Source organism: Mustela erminea, chromosome 18 (assembly GCF_009829155.1).
Source record: "Mustela erminea isolate mMusErm1 chromosome 18, mMusErm1.Pri, whole genome shotgun sequence".
In the NCBI taxonomy this organism is placed as follows: Eukaryota; Metazoa; Chordata; class Mammalia; order Carnivora; family Mustelidae; genus Mustela; species Mustela erminea.
The window spans coordinates 17,479,172-17,493,007 of NC_045631.1; the positions used below are offsets into that span (position 1 = coordinate 17,479,172).

Sequence of the window (13,836 nt, forward strand, 5' to 3'; positions counted from 1 at the left end):
ATGGGCCAAGTCACAGAACCTATCTGAGCCTGTTTCTTCACCTGAAAAATGGGGGAGAATAACACCTATATGGCTAATTCACACATTCGTCAAGATCAATGTGTGCAACAATATGTTGTAGAAGGTAAGATAAACATATTTATGTTGTAGTAAAACATTAGCATTATAGGTCCAGACAAATGTCTCCAAATTTACCTTCTTTCAAAGCAACTCAAACATGTCTTCGCTTATAGTGAACCCATCAAGACAGACCTACTAGTCTTATGACAGTTCCGTCTTAATTCTAGAGAAGAGGGTAACTACACGCCTGACAAATGTACTGGAGCCTGGGGCTCCAGGGTGGCTCAGTTGGTTAAGCGTCTACCTTTGTTGGGTCCCCCAATAATGGGTCCGTGATTAAAGGAGCAAGACTGATACAAAGCGAAGGTCAAGCAAAGCAAAGGTCAAGCAAAGCTTTATTTTGCGCCAAGCATTGAGAATCAAACCGACCATTCCGGGATCTCCTCTTACAGAGAGGGCAACCCCTCCCTGCCTTACAGACTAACTTTTATAGAGCAAAGGCCATGTGGTTGGGCCTGGCCACACACAGGTGCCAATGAGATTGTAACACACAGAGGAAGCTGCACAGTCATGCTAGGTCACACACGGGTGGCCAACTGAATTACAATTCACCCCATAGGAGCTATTTGAACTAGCCTATCACCTTAGTCAGAATTGGCGCCCAAAAGGTGCCCCAAAGGCGGGGGCCCACACTCCTTGGTAGCTAGGGAGACAGTATGCGTGCTTTACTGATTGGATGTCTCTACCCGACCTGACCCACCCTTGTATTTGGGCTTTGTTACCTGGGACTGGTTTCCTGTGCTTGGCTTTTAAGTAAGTTCCCCTGAGGGGGCAGGGTCAAATTAAGTTTTACCGCATAAACAACAAAATGGCTGTTCAACCAGGGTGGGACCGCTCTAGCTGAATAGGCCCTTACACTTCCAGCTCAGGTAATGATCCTAGGGTCCTGGGATTGAGGACTACATCAGGCTTTCCTGCTCAACGGGGAATGCTCAATGCCTGTTCTCACTCTCCAGCCCCCCGCCCCAAATAAAAAATAAAATCCTTTAAAAAAAAATGTACTGGGCGCCTGGGTGGCTCAGTGGGTTGAGCCGCTGCCTTCAGCTCGGGTCATGATCTCAGGGTCCTGGGATCGAGTCCCACATTGGGCTCTCTGCTCAGCAGGGAGCCTGCTTCCTCCTCTCTCTCTCTCTGCCTGCCTCTCTGCCTACTAGTGATCTCTCTCTGTCAAATAAATAAATAAAATCTTAAAAAAAAAATGTACTGGAACCTGACCATAAAATGCTAATCCAATCATCAGAAATCTCCAAAGATCAGAATCTCCAAGCATTCAATGAAAAAAAGAGTGCAGCACTTGGCCTACTATAGATGGTATTACCATATGAATAACAGTTGGCTATCTGTCCCTACTGCACTTAAGAGACTGAGAACAAGAACACTTGAGAAGTATGACAAGGAAACAAAGGTGAGTAATTAGGTCTGAGATGGGGTAAAGACCCCTCAGAGTTCACCTCTTCTTCTGCTTTATAAAAGGCAGTATTTGGGGGCACCTGGGTGGCTCAGTGGGCTAAAGCCTCTGCCTTCAGCTCAGGTCATGATCCCAGGGTCCTGGGATTGAGCCCCGCATCAGCGGGCTCTCTGCTCAGCAGGGAGCCTGCTTCCTCTTTTCTCTGCCTGCCTCTCTGCCTACTTGTCGATCTCTGCCTGTCAAATAAATAAATAAAATCTTAAAAAAAAAAAAAAAGGCAGTATTTGGATCATCAGATTTACTGGTCAGTAAGTATAACTCCAGAAGAAACTGTCACCCTTCTGGTTGGAGGCCATTGTGACAGGAGCACTGATACGGTTTGCCTAACATCCATATTCTAGGTATCACATGCGATGCCTAGAGATGAACTGCATCTATCCAGGGTTTACAATATAACATGGAAACAAAGAGCCAGAAATCCTGGCATGTGATCCAATACTGTATGAAGGATGGTAAATTTCTCACATGTTTTAGAGCTTTAATCTAGATGACTGTAGAGCACCAGACCAAAGCAAACTTAAAAAAAAAAAAAGGCATTATCTCTAGTTTTACAAAATTAATGTCCTTCTAGAGGAGACCTGAGTCCAAATTACAGGAAAGGAAATTTTATAGCTGTATTACAGACTCACAGGGATTTAAAAATGTAAAGGATGAGAGGGCAACCACAGCACTGAACTCATGCTGTTCTAAATTCTGCATTTCCATGGACAAAAAAAGGAAGAGGAAAAAGCGGGTCAAGTTCTTACATGAAGACAGAGTTTCAAATTTCCATCCATTGTTTAAACATATCTGAATGACTTATTTTGTCAAGGACCTGGAATCTGGAAAGCTTTGCCCTGTCAGCAATTTTTCTAATGTGCAGCCTCAAACTAAGGATGGAATTTTCCTTCCAAAATCACTAGCTACTAGCAGTCAGAAGCAAGAGTGACCTGGGTAATAGCCAGAGCAGTTACAGCAGTGATGAATGGCATTTTCCTCTTTAGATGCAGAGACTCTGGTTTAAACTTGTGACTGCCTTTAACATGGAAACAAGCAGATGGCAAAAGTTACACTTGACCTTCTTGCTTGGCTCCTGATGTCAATTTATATGGAGATGGCTCAGAAGAAGAATAAACTTCAGTGTTCCTTCTTGGCACACTATTTTCCTAAAACCATTTTCAGTAGTCATGTTGCACACAAGTGGGACTTCGTGTGTTTCTAAGGTCAGGGAGGAAAGAAGCCAACTGCTGGACTTGCTAGCTAAAAGAAATCATCTGGGTAGTTTTTCTGGTTGGAGGGGGCAACATCACTGTTGGTAGGTACTCAACACAAAAACTTTTATGACTCTATGGCTAATCTGAAACACACGGTCTCTATGGAGTAAATGAAGATAAAATAGGAACGTATACTCGTCTAGTGGAAAAATAAATCTATTAAAGTTCAGAACAATGGGGGAAGCATGTGTCCAAAGAAATTAAATACTGAAATGATTAAAAATTACTGTATGATCCAGTGATTCAATGCCTAGGTATATACTAAAAGGAACTGAGAAGGGGGGACTCAAAGAGATACTTGTATGTCAATATTCATTGCCATTTTTCACGACACCCAAAAGGTGGAAACAACTCGCGTGCCCAAGAACAGACAAACAGATACACAAAATGTGGTAGATACATGCAGTGGAATATACTCAGTCATAAAAAAGGAATGAAGCTTTTGAATATGAATGCAAATCCCAGATTAAAATGCCAGAACTCAGCAATAAATTAAAGAGACAATATACAGTGACATAGCAGGTAGGGTTAAATATTACAAAACCAAACCAAGGGGTGCCTGGGTGGCTTAGTCACCGGGCACCTGCCTTCGGCTCAGGTCATGATCGCAGAGCCTTGGGGTCGAGCCCCATACTGGGCTCCCTGTTTGGCAGGGAGTCTGCTTTTCCCTCGCCTTCTGCTCCTCCCCTCAACTCATGCTCTCTCTTTTACTCTCTCAAATAAATAAGATCTTTAAAAAAAAAAAAAAAAGCGAAACAAAAAGCTAAGCTAACTGATGAGATGGAAAAGTCATACGATCACCAGTAGAAGCTGAAAAGTTATATGATAAATTTCTATATCCGTTTTCTGACAAACATGCTTAGTGAACCAAGGTCACAGGTCTAATTCCTTAACAGATACAAAATCCAGAAAACAAGTAAACATCACAATTCGTGTCTCTTTGCTTAGTTTGTTGGCATTAGTGCCCAGCACACAGAAGGCACGCACTCAGTACTTACCGAGTGAGTGAATGAACAAATATATTAATCAGAGTCACTGTCATAAAATCAAGAACAAATTCCCTGCGGGGGGCACATGGAGGGCTCAGTCTGTTAAGCCTCTGCCTTCAGCTCAGGTCAGCATCCAAGCTCCTGGGATGAAAGCCCATACTGGGCTCCCTACTGAGCACTCCCCCTGCTTGTGTGCTCCCCTTCTTAGGCTCGCTTGCTGTCTCTTTCTCGCTGTCAAATAAATAAATAAAACCTTAAGAAAAAAAAAAAAAAGAACAAATTGCCTGAGATCCCTACTTATTTAACACTGAAATATTACTCAGAAAGAGCATTTCTAAAACTTTTTATCTCAGGGTCCCTTCATATCCCTGGAAATTACTGAGGGCCGCAAAGAGATTTTGTTTTTGTGGATTGTATCTACTGATATATATACCATATTGGAAATTAATGCTGAGAAATTTAAAAACCATTTATCTATTAATCTATTTAAAAATAACAATAAGCTCCTTATGCGTTAACATAAATAACATATTTTTATGAAAAATAACTCTATTGGGCACCTGGGTGACTCAGTCATTAAGTGTCTGTTTTCGGCTTGGGTCATGATCCCAGCATCCTGGGATCGAGCCCTGCATCAGGCTTCCGGCTCAGTGGGGAGTCTGCTTCTCCCTCTCCCTCTGCTGCTCCCCTGCTTGTGTTCTTGCTCTCTCTCTCAAATAAGTAAAATCTTCAAACAAAAAACTCTACCCAAACAAAACAAATTTCTTGAAAACAGTGTCACTGCTTCTATGCCTGTGCAATGATCTTCGGTGTCTACTGTAATAGAGGCCAGCTGGACTCGCACGTATGCTTCTGTACTGACTCTGCTGTGATACGTTGTTATGGTTGAAAAATATGATGAGAATCGGGCTTCACACAGATAAGTAGTTAGAAAAGAAATATTTTAATACCTTTTTCAGGTGCTCGCTGATAATCCTCCTTGAAACGACATCAAACCTTGAAAAGTGGTGGCTTCTTTTTTTTTTTTTTTTAAGGTTTTATTTATTTAGTCAGAGAGAGAGAGCGAGAGTGAGCACAGGCAGACAGAGTGGCAGGCAGAGTCAGAGGGAGAAGCAGGCTCCCCGTGGAGCAAGGAGCCCGATGTGGGACTCGATCCCAGGACGCCGGGATCATGACCTGAGCCGAAGGCAGCTGCTTAACCAACTGAGCCACCCAGGCGTCCCGAAAAGTGGTGGCTTCTTAACGATTAGCTGCAATGTGGAATCTAAAATCTTTTTTTTTTTTTAAGATTTTTAAATTTATTTGACAGACAGAGAGCACCAGTAGGCAGAGAGTCAGGCAGAGAGAGAGAGAGGAGGAAGCAGGCTCCCAGCCGAAGCAGAGAGCCCGATGCGGGACTTGATCCCAGGACTCCGGGATCACGACCAGAGCTGAAGGCAGCGGCTTAACCCAATGAGCCATCCAGGTGCCCCTGGAACCTAAAATCTTAATGAACTTCTCACACCATTCTACTTTAAAAGCCCTTGGTCAGCTGTGCTTTCGTCAAGGATGCATAAAGCACGAAGAGCACTGCTCTCATATTAACAATGAGAAAAAAAATAAATGGAAAAATCTTAACTCTTCTTGAACCCATCAGAACTGAAGGCAACCAAATATCCTACAATCCAAGGAAGGCCAGGCTCCCCACGGACAAATGGGGACACCCATGGGCCACCTCCTATGTGGCAGAGATGTTCAAGGAGCCATAAAGGCATTAACTGCAATTTCTCACAGATTACCAGGGGCCACTTACTACTCGCACTGAGCCCCACCACCTCCAAGTCAGCACAACAGCTGAAGAACCCAAGGCTCAGAGAAGCTAATTAACTTGTCCAAAGTCACACCCAGTGGCACAGTCAAAACTTAAATTCAAAAGGTTTTTCACTTGACCCAGGCTGCCATCCCATGTTACATCAGTGACAACATCCAATCCCCCCAACGCTTAGAGAATTCAAAGGAAATGCTCACTCCTTCACTGTACACAGAGGAGAGAGAAGACAGCTGTTTGAATTCCTTATGGGTTGTCTTCAAATCACAGATTTTTAGAAGACAAGTGGCGAGGGGTTCCAATACTCAGCAGCCAAGTCACTCTGCCAAAACGTGCTGTGGAGGATCCTGTGCAGTAAATGGGACACAGCATGGTGCTAAGACCGGCCCAGTCTCTCTACAAGTCTTTGCCTCGACTACAGTCAGTAGCTCTACAAACAGGCCAAACTTAACACTCACTCAGAGTTAACCTCAAGTAAATGCAAACCAACCTTGACCTCTGCACCGGATGTCAGAAATCCTGGTTGGGGAGCCTCGATCAAAACCAGGGACTCCATTCCCCTACAAAAGGCTGCAGGCAAAGCACAGAGCCCTAAAAACTCTCACATCCTGACTCCAGCACTGCCCCACTGGGTGGTCATGGTGCTTCCCTCCCAGGTCATTCTAAGGTCTTAGCAATTTCCAAAGGTTAGTGTCTTCTGTGGACATTTTGAAAAAATACAATTCAAAAAAAATGTAAAAGAAACAAAAAACACCTAGCCATTCTCAGTCACTACTGGAAAAACTTGAGCGTGTGCTTTAAAAGCTCAATTGCTTTAGAATTAGTATCTTTCAGCAGGAGGAAGTGAGTGCCATGCCCCCTCTCCTTCCTTTTCAAACTATTTATAGTCCCTTTAATAGTAATGCCATTTATTTTATTCCATTTACGGGCTTCATTTTCCTCCCAAAGAGAGGATGAGAGAGAATAAATTTGAAGTGATGAAGGAGAAAAGTTCAAACCATCCTGCAAGAGAACTAACAAGTACAAATTCATAGCCCCACGTAACGAAGATCAATGTTATGCTGTGAACTGCCACCATTTACCTAGTGCAAGCTCTTGGGGAGCACAGCTATTTTCATTCTAATGCCTGAATTAGATGAAAAGCTAATTTTGAGGGTGAAAAGCAAAGAATACTTTCTCCTTGGAAGGCAAGATGCTTTCCTGATTTAGTTAATAAATCTTATGATCTCTCCATGAAAAGAGAAGGCAAGTATGATTAGTCCCCTTTTCTGAGAAAATGGAGACACGGAAAATTTAAGAAATATGGCCCTGGACAGATACCAAGGACAGGAAGAAATTCTTTGTTTTTTGGGGCTGGCATTTGATACCAAAATGAGGATAAGGAAGAGAAGAGTAAGTCTCTCAAAGTATGCCACATGGCTCTGAACCCATCCTGTTCAACCGTTTCCTCTACAATGTGAATGAAGACAGAAGGCATGCCTGCAAGTCTGCTAATGATAAAACAGGGAGGTCATCAAGACTCCAAAAGGCCTCAACTGGCTAGGACAATCAAGCAGAACTAGCAAGAAGAAATGGGGTGTGTGGCAGGGGGTGGGGGGAGGACATAAAGTCCAGTACTTGATCTCAAAAGAATCTCTTAAACAAACAGAGGAGAGAAAAGTTGAAAAGTAGTTCATACGAAAAAAGACCTGGGGCAGATGTTGCAAACTGTTGGCACACACGTGTTTTGTTTGGCCTTCGCAGTATTTGTGGAAGACACTAAGCCAACATCTAAAAATCTGAAGAGTCACATAAAAATCCGGATTTCCGGCTTCTCTTGAAAAACTGATAGATCTGGCATCTCCGGGTCTGCACTGAGGCCTGACCACAGTCGGTCTGAACTGGGCTGTAGCTGTCTCCTTTTAGAAAGGGCATTCACTCGCCCACAGGATACACGTGGATGCACACTGGCCTACTGAAGCCATTTAGGTCACTTTCTTAGCTCTGTGGGCATCTGTCTGCAACTTTTGACCTGGGGGTTTCGGAGAACTGCCAACTCGACTGTCAGCAGAAGCTAACAGCGGGACACAGCTGCCAGAAACTGCACCCAGTCTGAGGTGATGGGAGAACAGTGTCTAAACCAGTGGTTCTTAACTTCTGAAGAGTCATGGATTCCTTAAAGAATTTAAAAAAAAATCAATGAGTACTTTCTCAAGAAATTAATCTATTCATACAAAAATGAGTAATCCATTTCAGGAATTATAATAATGAATTTCAGTCCCCCCTGAGCCCCCAGTTCCCACATTCACAGCACCAGTGCAGAACAAGGAGGTTGAGGCAGCCCACTATGTGTCCACACAGCATGTCTACTCCTGGCTAGGAACCCCATTTTAAGAATGATGCTGACAAAAAAAAAAAGAATGATGCTGACAAACTGCAAGGCAACTGGGATGATAAAGGGTCTGGAAATAAGATCACAGAGCTGAAGAAAGAATGGTTACCCTAGGAAAAGGAACACTAAGAAAGGAACATAATATCCATTTAAAATTTTAGAAACTATAATAAGGAAAAGGGATTAGGCTTGCACCGGTCCAGCTGGCACAACTAAGAGCAATGAGAAGTTACAATGAGGTCTATTTTACTATTTCAGTTCAGTCTAAGAAAGAAGTTTCTTACAATTAAAGCTGTTCAAAACTGGAAAAGACTGAGACTGCCCTGTAGAACAAAACGGTAGCTGCCCATCACCATGAGTGTCCAAGCAGAAGCAGGCCAGTGAATTGTCAGGGATGTCACAGAAAGGATTCCTGAACTGAGTGCAAGACTGTACTATGGATACCTAAAGCTTCTTACAATCAGATTCTGGTGAGCTGGGCTGGAGATGGCAATTAATAGTTTCTTCCCCTCCCAAACCTTAGTCTTGCTCTAATGCAACAGTAACATGGCAGCCAAGTTCTACTCCAGAGACAGAAGCCCAGGGGCTGATCCTTCTGGTGTTTCTCAGTGAGCATACTGGGAATTGGTCAAGCTTTGGCCACTCTTGAGATTTCACATGTCAACCTTTTCTTTTTCCAAGCCGCTCCTCTATTCACCTCTTTCTACCCGAGGTCAAGCTGTCTGTTTTAATTCTCAGGAAGCTGCATACAGTTCACAGCATATCAGATCGTGTATTAGTTGAATTGACTCATCTTATCCACGAAGTTTGAAACATGTGGGCATTTAATTAAAGCTTTTGCCTGATGATTTCAGCAGAAGAAAATGGGGAGAATTCTGTGCCGTATTAACTTTGTATGAGCATCACAGTCTGGTTAGAAGAGGTCACAGACTAAACCAGGACCAGTTCAAGTCTGCCACGTAGGAGGTGGTAAACAATCAAAGGTCTCCACAATGTGGAACTGAGTGCGAACCATGCAGCTGGTATTTCAGAAATCTCAGAAATCAAAGAAAGTGCCTTACTATGTCTTCAATTTCTAAGTCACTGCCTCTTCAGAAATAGTTTTGTAGCGAGAACCACTGCTTTTCTAAAAAAATTTTGCTAAAAATATCTTTTAAGACACTGTGAAGGGGAAGTAAACATTTCCCCCTTCTTTAGAGATTAAAAAGCACATCAGTTCCGGTCAAACACGATCAAGATGAAATTTCCTTTGGTCCATAATACTGCCCTCCTCCTGAGTGTTCCTCAGAAGCTTCGGAAACAAGTTCTGAAAGCAGACTTTTCCCTCTATTCCAGGGAAGAGGGAAATCTGGGGCCTCTTGACCTATAAAACTCAGTATTTTGGAACATCCATAACTCTCCCAAGTCTGTGCCAGTCAAGTCAGAGTCTCTCTTCAGCAAACCACCAGCCAGCCAGAGCTGGACAGCAAGACTTTTACCCCTATGAGTTGACAAGGATGGGACCCAAATGCTCCTTGGGAAAAAAAAAAAAAAAGTCTCGCCATCAGCTTGCATTACAAACTGCTGGAAAAGACAGATGGAGGGGATGACAGGAAAAGCAATTATTTCTTCTGGGCTTCCTTTCTGTCTGGATTCTAAGGAGACGAACACAAAATTCCACCACAGATTGAAATGCTATCTAAACATTCTTGAAAATGTGGTCTTGCTCTCTGAAATACGACCCGCCCCTGCGGCAGCAACCTGTAACCTATTAATATGGGAAGGTGGGGAAGGCCAACATTCCCACCGGCTGTCCCATCTGGGGCCCGACTCTCTACTACAGGGGGTTTGTGACCACAGGTTCAAACACAAACAACTAAATAAAAGATACAGGATCGACAGAGCATGACCCAACAGAAAAATCCTGATGAATCATTCACATTATTTTCCCATTCTTGGAATTTGAAAAACCTGAGACTCCTGTAAAGTATTTTTTCCTGAGCCACTCTAAGAAGAGGCTGAATCACACGAAATAGTTGGGTTATTTCAAATGGTAGTCACTGGGGACTAGTCACACACAAATCAGGCTCTCAACAGCTTTGTGGGGACACACATTGATCAAAATGATGTTTTATGGTAAAGGGCTTTTGTTTCTTTGCAATAAATAAATAGTCTCATAGAGACCAAATATTCAATACAGTTGAATAAAACGTTACTGGTCTGGACATAAAGTCTATGTGTTGAGAGAAATACAGAGATGAGAAGATTCGATTCTTGCCTCAAGGAACTTATAAACTAGTCAAGGAGACAAGAAGTGTTCACTAGTAAGTCAAAGGAGACCATGGAAGTCAAATGGAAAGTACAGGCACAGGCGTGGGAGCTTGTGGGCGGAAAGCACATACATCTAGCTGAGGGATAGCAGGATAAATTTGCTCATCTGCAGAACGAGAAGTGTGGACCAAATGAGTTCCAATTCCCTTCTAGGTCTAAAATTCTGATCCTTTTGTATGTTCAGGTGAGCTAAACAGAAAATTTCATGGAGGATTTGAGGGGGCCCTTAGGTAAGATTTTGAGATGAAGTTACTAGAAGAAGAAGAGGAGAGAGAGAATTTCAGGCAGAAAGAGGTCCATGGGTTCAGAAAGCACAGGGTGTGCTTGTAGAGCACGGAGTCTTCTATATGGATGGATCTCAGCAGGATGCAAAACTGGAAAGGCAGATTGAGGCCTTGAAGGCCAAGCAAAGAAACTTGGATTAAATTCGACAGACAGAAGCCACTGAGGTTTCTGAAGAGGCAGATGACAGGGCCAGACATACAGAAGGAAGGCTCAAGGGCGGAAGGAGGCTGGAGCATTTGCAGGTAACCTTGTTACTCTTTATTCCCTCCCAGCGCCCCATGTACACAGGCCACCCCTGTGAAGTGGTGCTTCATGGGAGAAACCTAAATGACCAAAACAAAGCAATAAGAACTAAGAACCACGCAGGAACCAGGAAATCGGATCAGCTATAGGAAATTAATATGTCCATACAAAAATACTGATGATAACAACAAGGAAGAAGGTAGCTACTTACAAAGAGGCCAATGGAAGATGATTATTAGGAGGAAAAGAAAGTAGCAAAATGGAGGAGAAACAGAGGCAACGATAAAACTAAAAATGTAAAAGGAAGAAAAAGAGACTGGTAACACTGGTCAGCTACTAGCGGAAGAAACACGAGTATGAATGATCAGCACATTTATTCGTAGATGACACATCCCCCCCACCCCGCCCCCAATTTGGGTAGCACAACGTATATCTGAAGAAATGGGCTGCACTGCAAGTCGAAGAGGACAAAAACACAGAACTGGAGTTACTACAGAGGCACACAGCGACCTGACTGAGTCAGTACTGAAGAGGGAAGAGCAGACACAGCATGAGAAGACTACAAAGGCATGCTCAGAACCTTTATTATGACAGCAAGTTTTGAAATATGATGCCTAAACAGAACAGAATCCAAATAAAAAGGAAAATGGCTGATAGATAACATCTGCCCCCCAGTCATTAACGGAGCCCTCCACCCATACACTCCCTTCCCACCTTCATTCCCTTGCAACAGCCCTTCTTAGCTAGATCCAAAAAGAACTATAAAACTTGGAAGTGAATACATGTCTGACACAGAGGAGAAAGACAAGGCAACTCTGGTTTTCACACACGGGCTCGCACGGCCTTAGCCTGGGTGAGCTGTGCTACCATAGGCTCCTGCTTGCACAAGCAGTGAGTGAGAGCTCGCTGCTGGTCTGGGCAGTCTACCTCCAGGATTAGTGGGACAAGTCAGGCACATTTCCTGCTGCGTATGGACACATCCCTAAGAAAGTGCTCTCTACAAGCAGGCAGATCAACATTTTGGTTGCTTGTTTGCCGGGTCATGAAGAAATCAGAAGAGAATGATTAATATGGAGGAATAAGTTACTTACTTGCCTGCCATCCTGCCCCACATTTGTTTGACCTCTTACAACAGTTCGAATATTGTCATCCAGTCTCCTAGGAAAAAGTTAAAGGATAAGAATGATTAAAACAACCTCCATTCTAAAGTGACCAAAAGATAAAAAGGTGACAGCGTACCCACCCACTTCCGCAGGTTGTACCTCCTTGTCCAGAAAACCAGACAGGTTAGAATGATCTAACCGAAGACCAAGGCCTTAGACCATAGCTAAGGCAGCAACAGTAATGTAAGAAGCCAAGCACAGTACAGACTGATGAGTAGTCCTTGTTTTTTTAAAAACGCTATTCTTGCTTAATATTCAGAGCTGTCCAAATGGGCCAGTGTAAGGTTTAATATTTTTCAATAGCAAAACCCAGGAATGACGATGTTGCTGAAACTTAATGGGAACAAGTCAGAGAATTTGAAGTACCCTCCGCAAAACCCTCAGTTACTTCCTCAGGAGCCAGAGTGCTACATGAGATTCATGATGCACCCTCTGGGTTCTAACTGTGCAAGCTGTGTAGGATGTGGGTCTGTGACCTCTGGCTCTAATAGCGACCATTTAGTGGTCCCTCAATCAGAGAAATTTACATCAGTCAATTTCATTTTTCATGTAAAGAATCTTTTAAAGGTATATCGAGAGAAAGCCGAAAATAACCAGTTTGCAGTGATTTTTGGAACATTAGGGAATTCCCATTTTCTGTGCAAATCCCGGACATATCAGCAGTCTCTACCAGAATTGTTATAGCTGAAATCCACCAAAACAATGAGAGATGCCCAACTAAACAATACATTCATGGCAAAGGTCTTCACTGAAAGACCCAAAGCTTGTAAGGAAAAAAGGAATCATCTCCTGGATTGAAAATGAAGGCTTCTCCTCATCAAAAATCAAACAAAACAAAACCAAACAACTACATTTGCCCTAATGACATTAACCATTACAGTATTAATTACAGTGAACAGACACTGAGCAGCTGCCATATGTCACAACTGGAAATCCAGATGTGGGCAAACCAGAACCAGGCTACTGGGGAGGAAAGACACTTGTCTAACTCTGACAAGCACATTCTAGATTAATCACAACATTTAATCTTGGGCCACCACAAATACCAACCAGCAGCTCTGACCATCCTGTTAGCTAGTATATGGCCACAGAATACATGTATATGCCCATCCTTGTATCTAAGCCTTGGGAGAACAAAAAAAGGTAAATCTGCTAAGGAAATAAAACCATTAAAACTACAATAGAGGGGCTCAGGGTTAAAGCCTCTGCCTTCGGCTCAGGTCATGATCCCAGGGTCCTGGAATCGAGCCCCGCATATTGGGCTCTCTGCTCAGCAGGGAGCCTGCTTCCTCCTCTCTCTCTGCCTGCCTCTCTGCCTACTTGTGATCTCTGTCTGTCAAATAAATAAATAAAATCTTTAAAAAATAACTGTCATAAACAGCAAACTTGAGATTTCAGTTTTCTAACAGATAAGTGTGATCCAGAACATGATTAATTAAATTAACAGCATGCTTTTCAGTAATTATTAATAATCATATGGGGTTACTTACCTTATTTTCAGTCTAATTTTGTTCACAACTTCATCTATGTTTGCCAGAGACTACAATAAAGAAGGAAAATGACAGCTATTATTTCACTTTCTAGGTCCTTTTATATGGAAATGATAAGCTATCAAAGCTATTTATAACATCTCAAAACATTTAATCATAGTGTGATACAATTTTATTTTAAAAAAGTAATGGGGGGGGGGGTGCCTGGGTGGCTCAGTGGGTTAAAGCCTCTGCCTTCGGCTCAGGCCATGATCCCAGAGTCCTGGGATCGAGCTCCACATTGGGCTCTCTGCTCAGGGGGGAGCCTGCTTCCCTCTCTCTCTCTCTCTGCCTGCCT

At 43.0% G+C, this 13,836-nt stretch overlaps 1 protein-coding gene across 1 annotated transcript in view; it reads right to left on the reverse strand.

Annotated features, from left to right (window-relative positions):
- VPS53 (VPS53 subunit of GARP complex) overlaps nt 1–13,836 on the reverse strand; it is a 138,239-nt gene that overhangs the window by 112,805 nt on the left and 11,598 nt on the right. Inside the window, exons 3-4 of the mRNA XM_032322085.1 lie at nt 13,500–13,549; nt 11,938–12,004 (exon numbers count right to left, since the gene is read on the reverse strand). Of these exons, the coding sequence (XP_032177976.1) occupies nt 11,938–12,004; nt 13,500–13,549 (117 nt within the window). The remainder of the gene's footprint in view (nt 1–11,937; nt 12,005–13,499; nt 13,550–13,836) is intronic.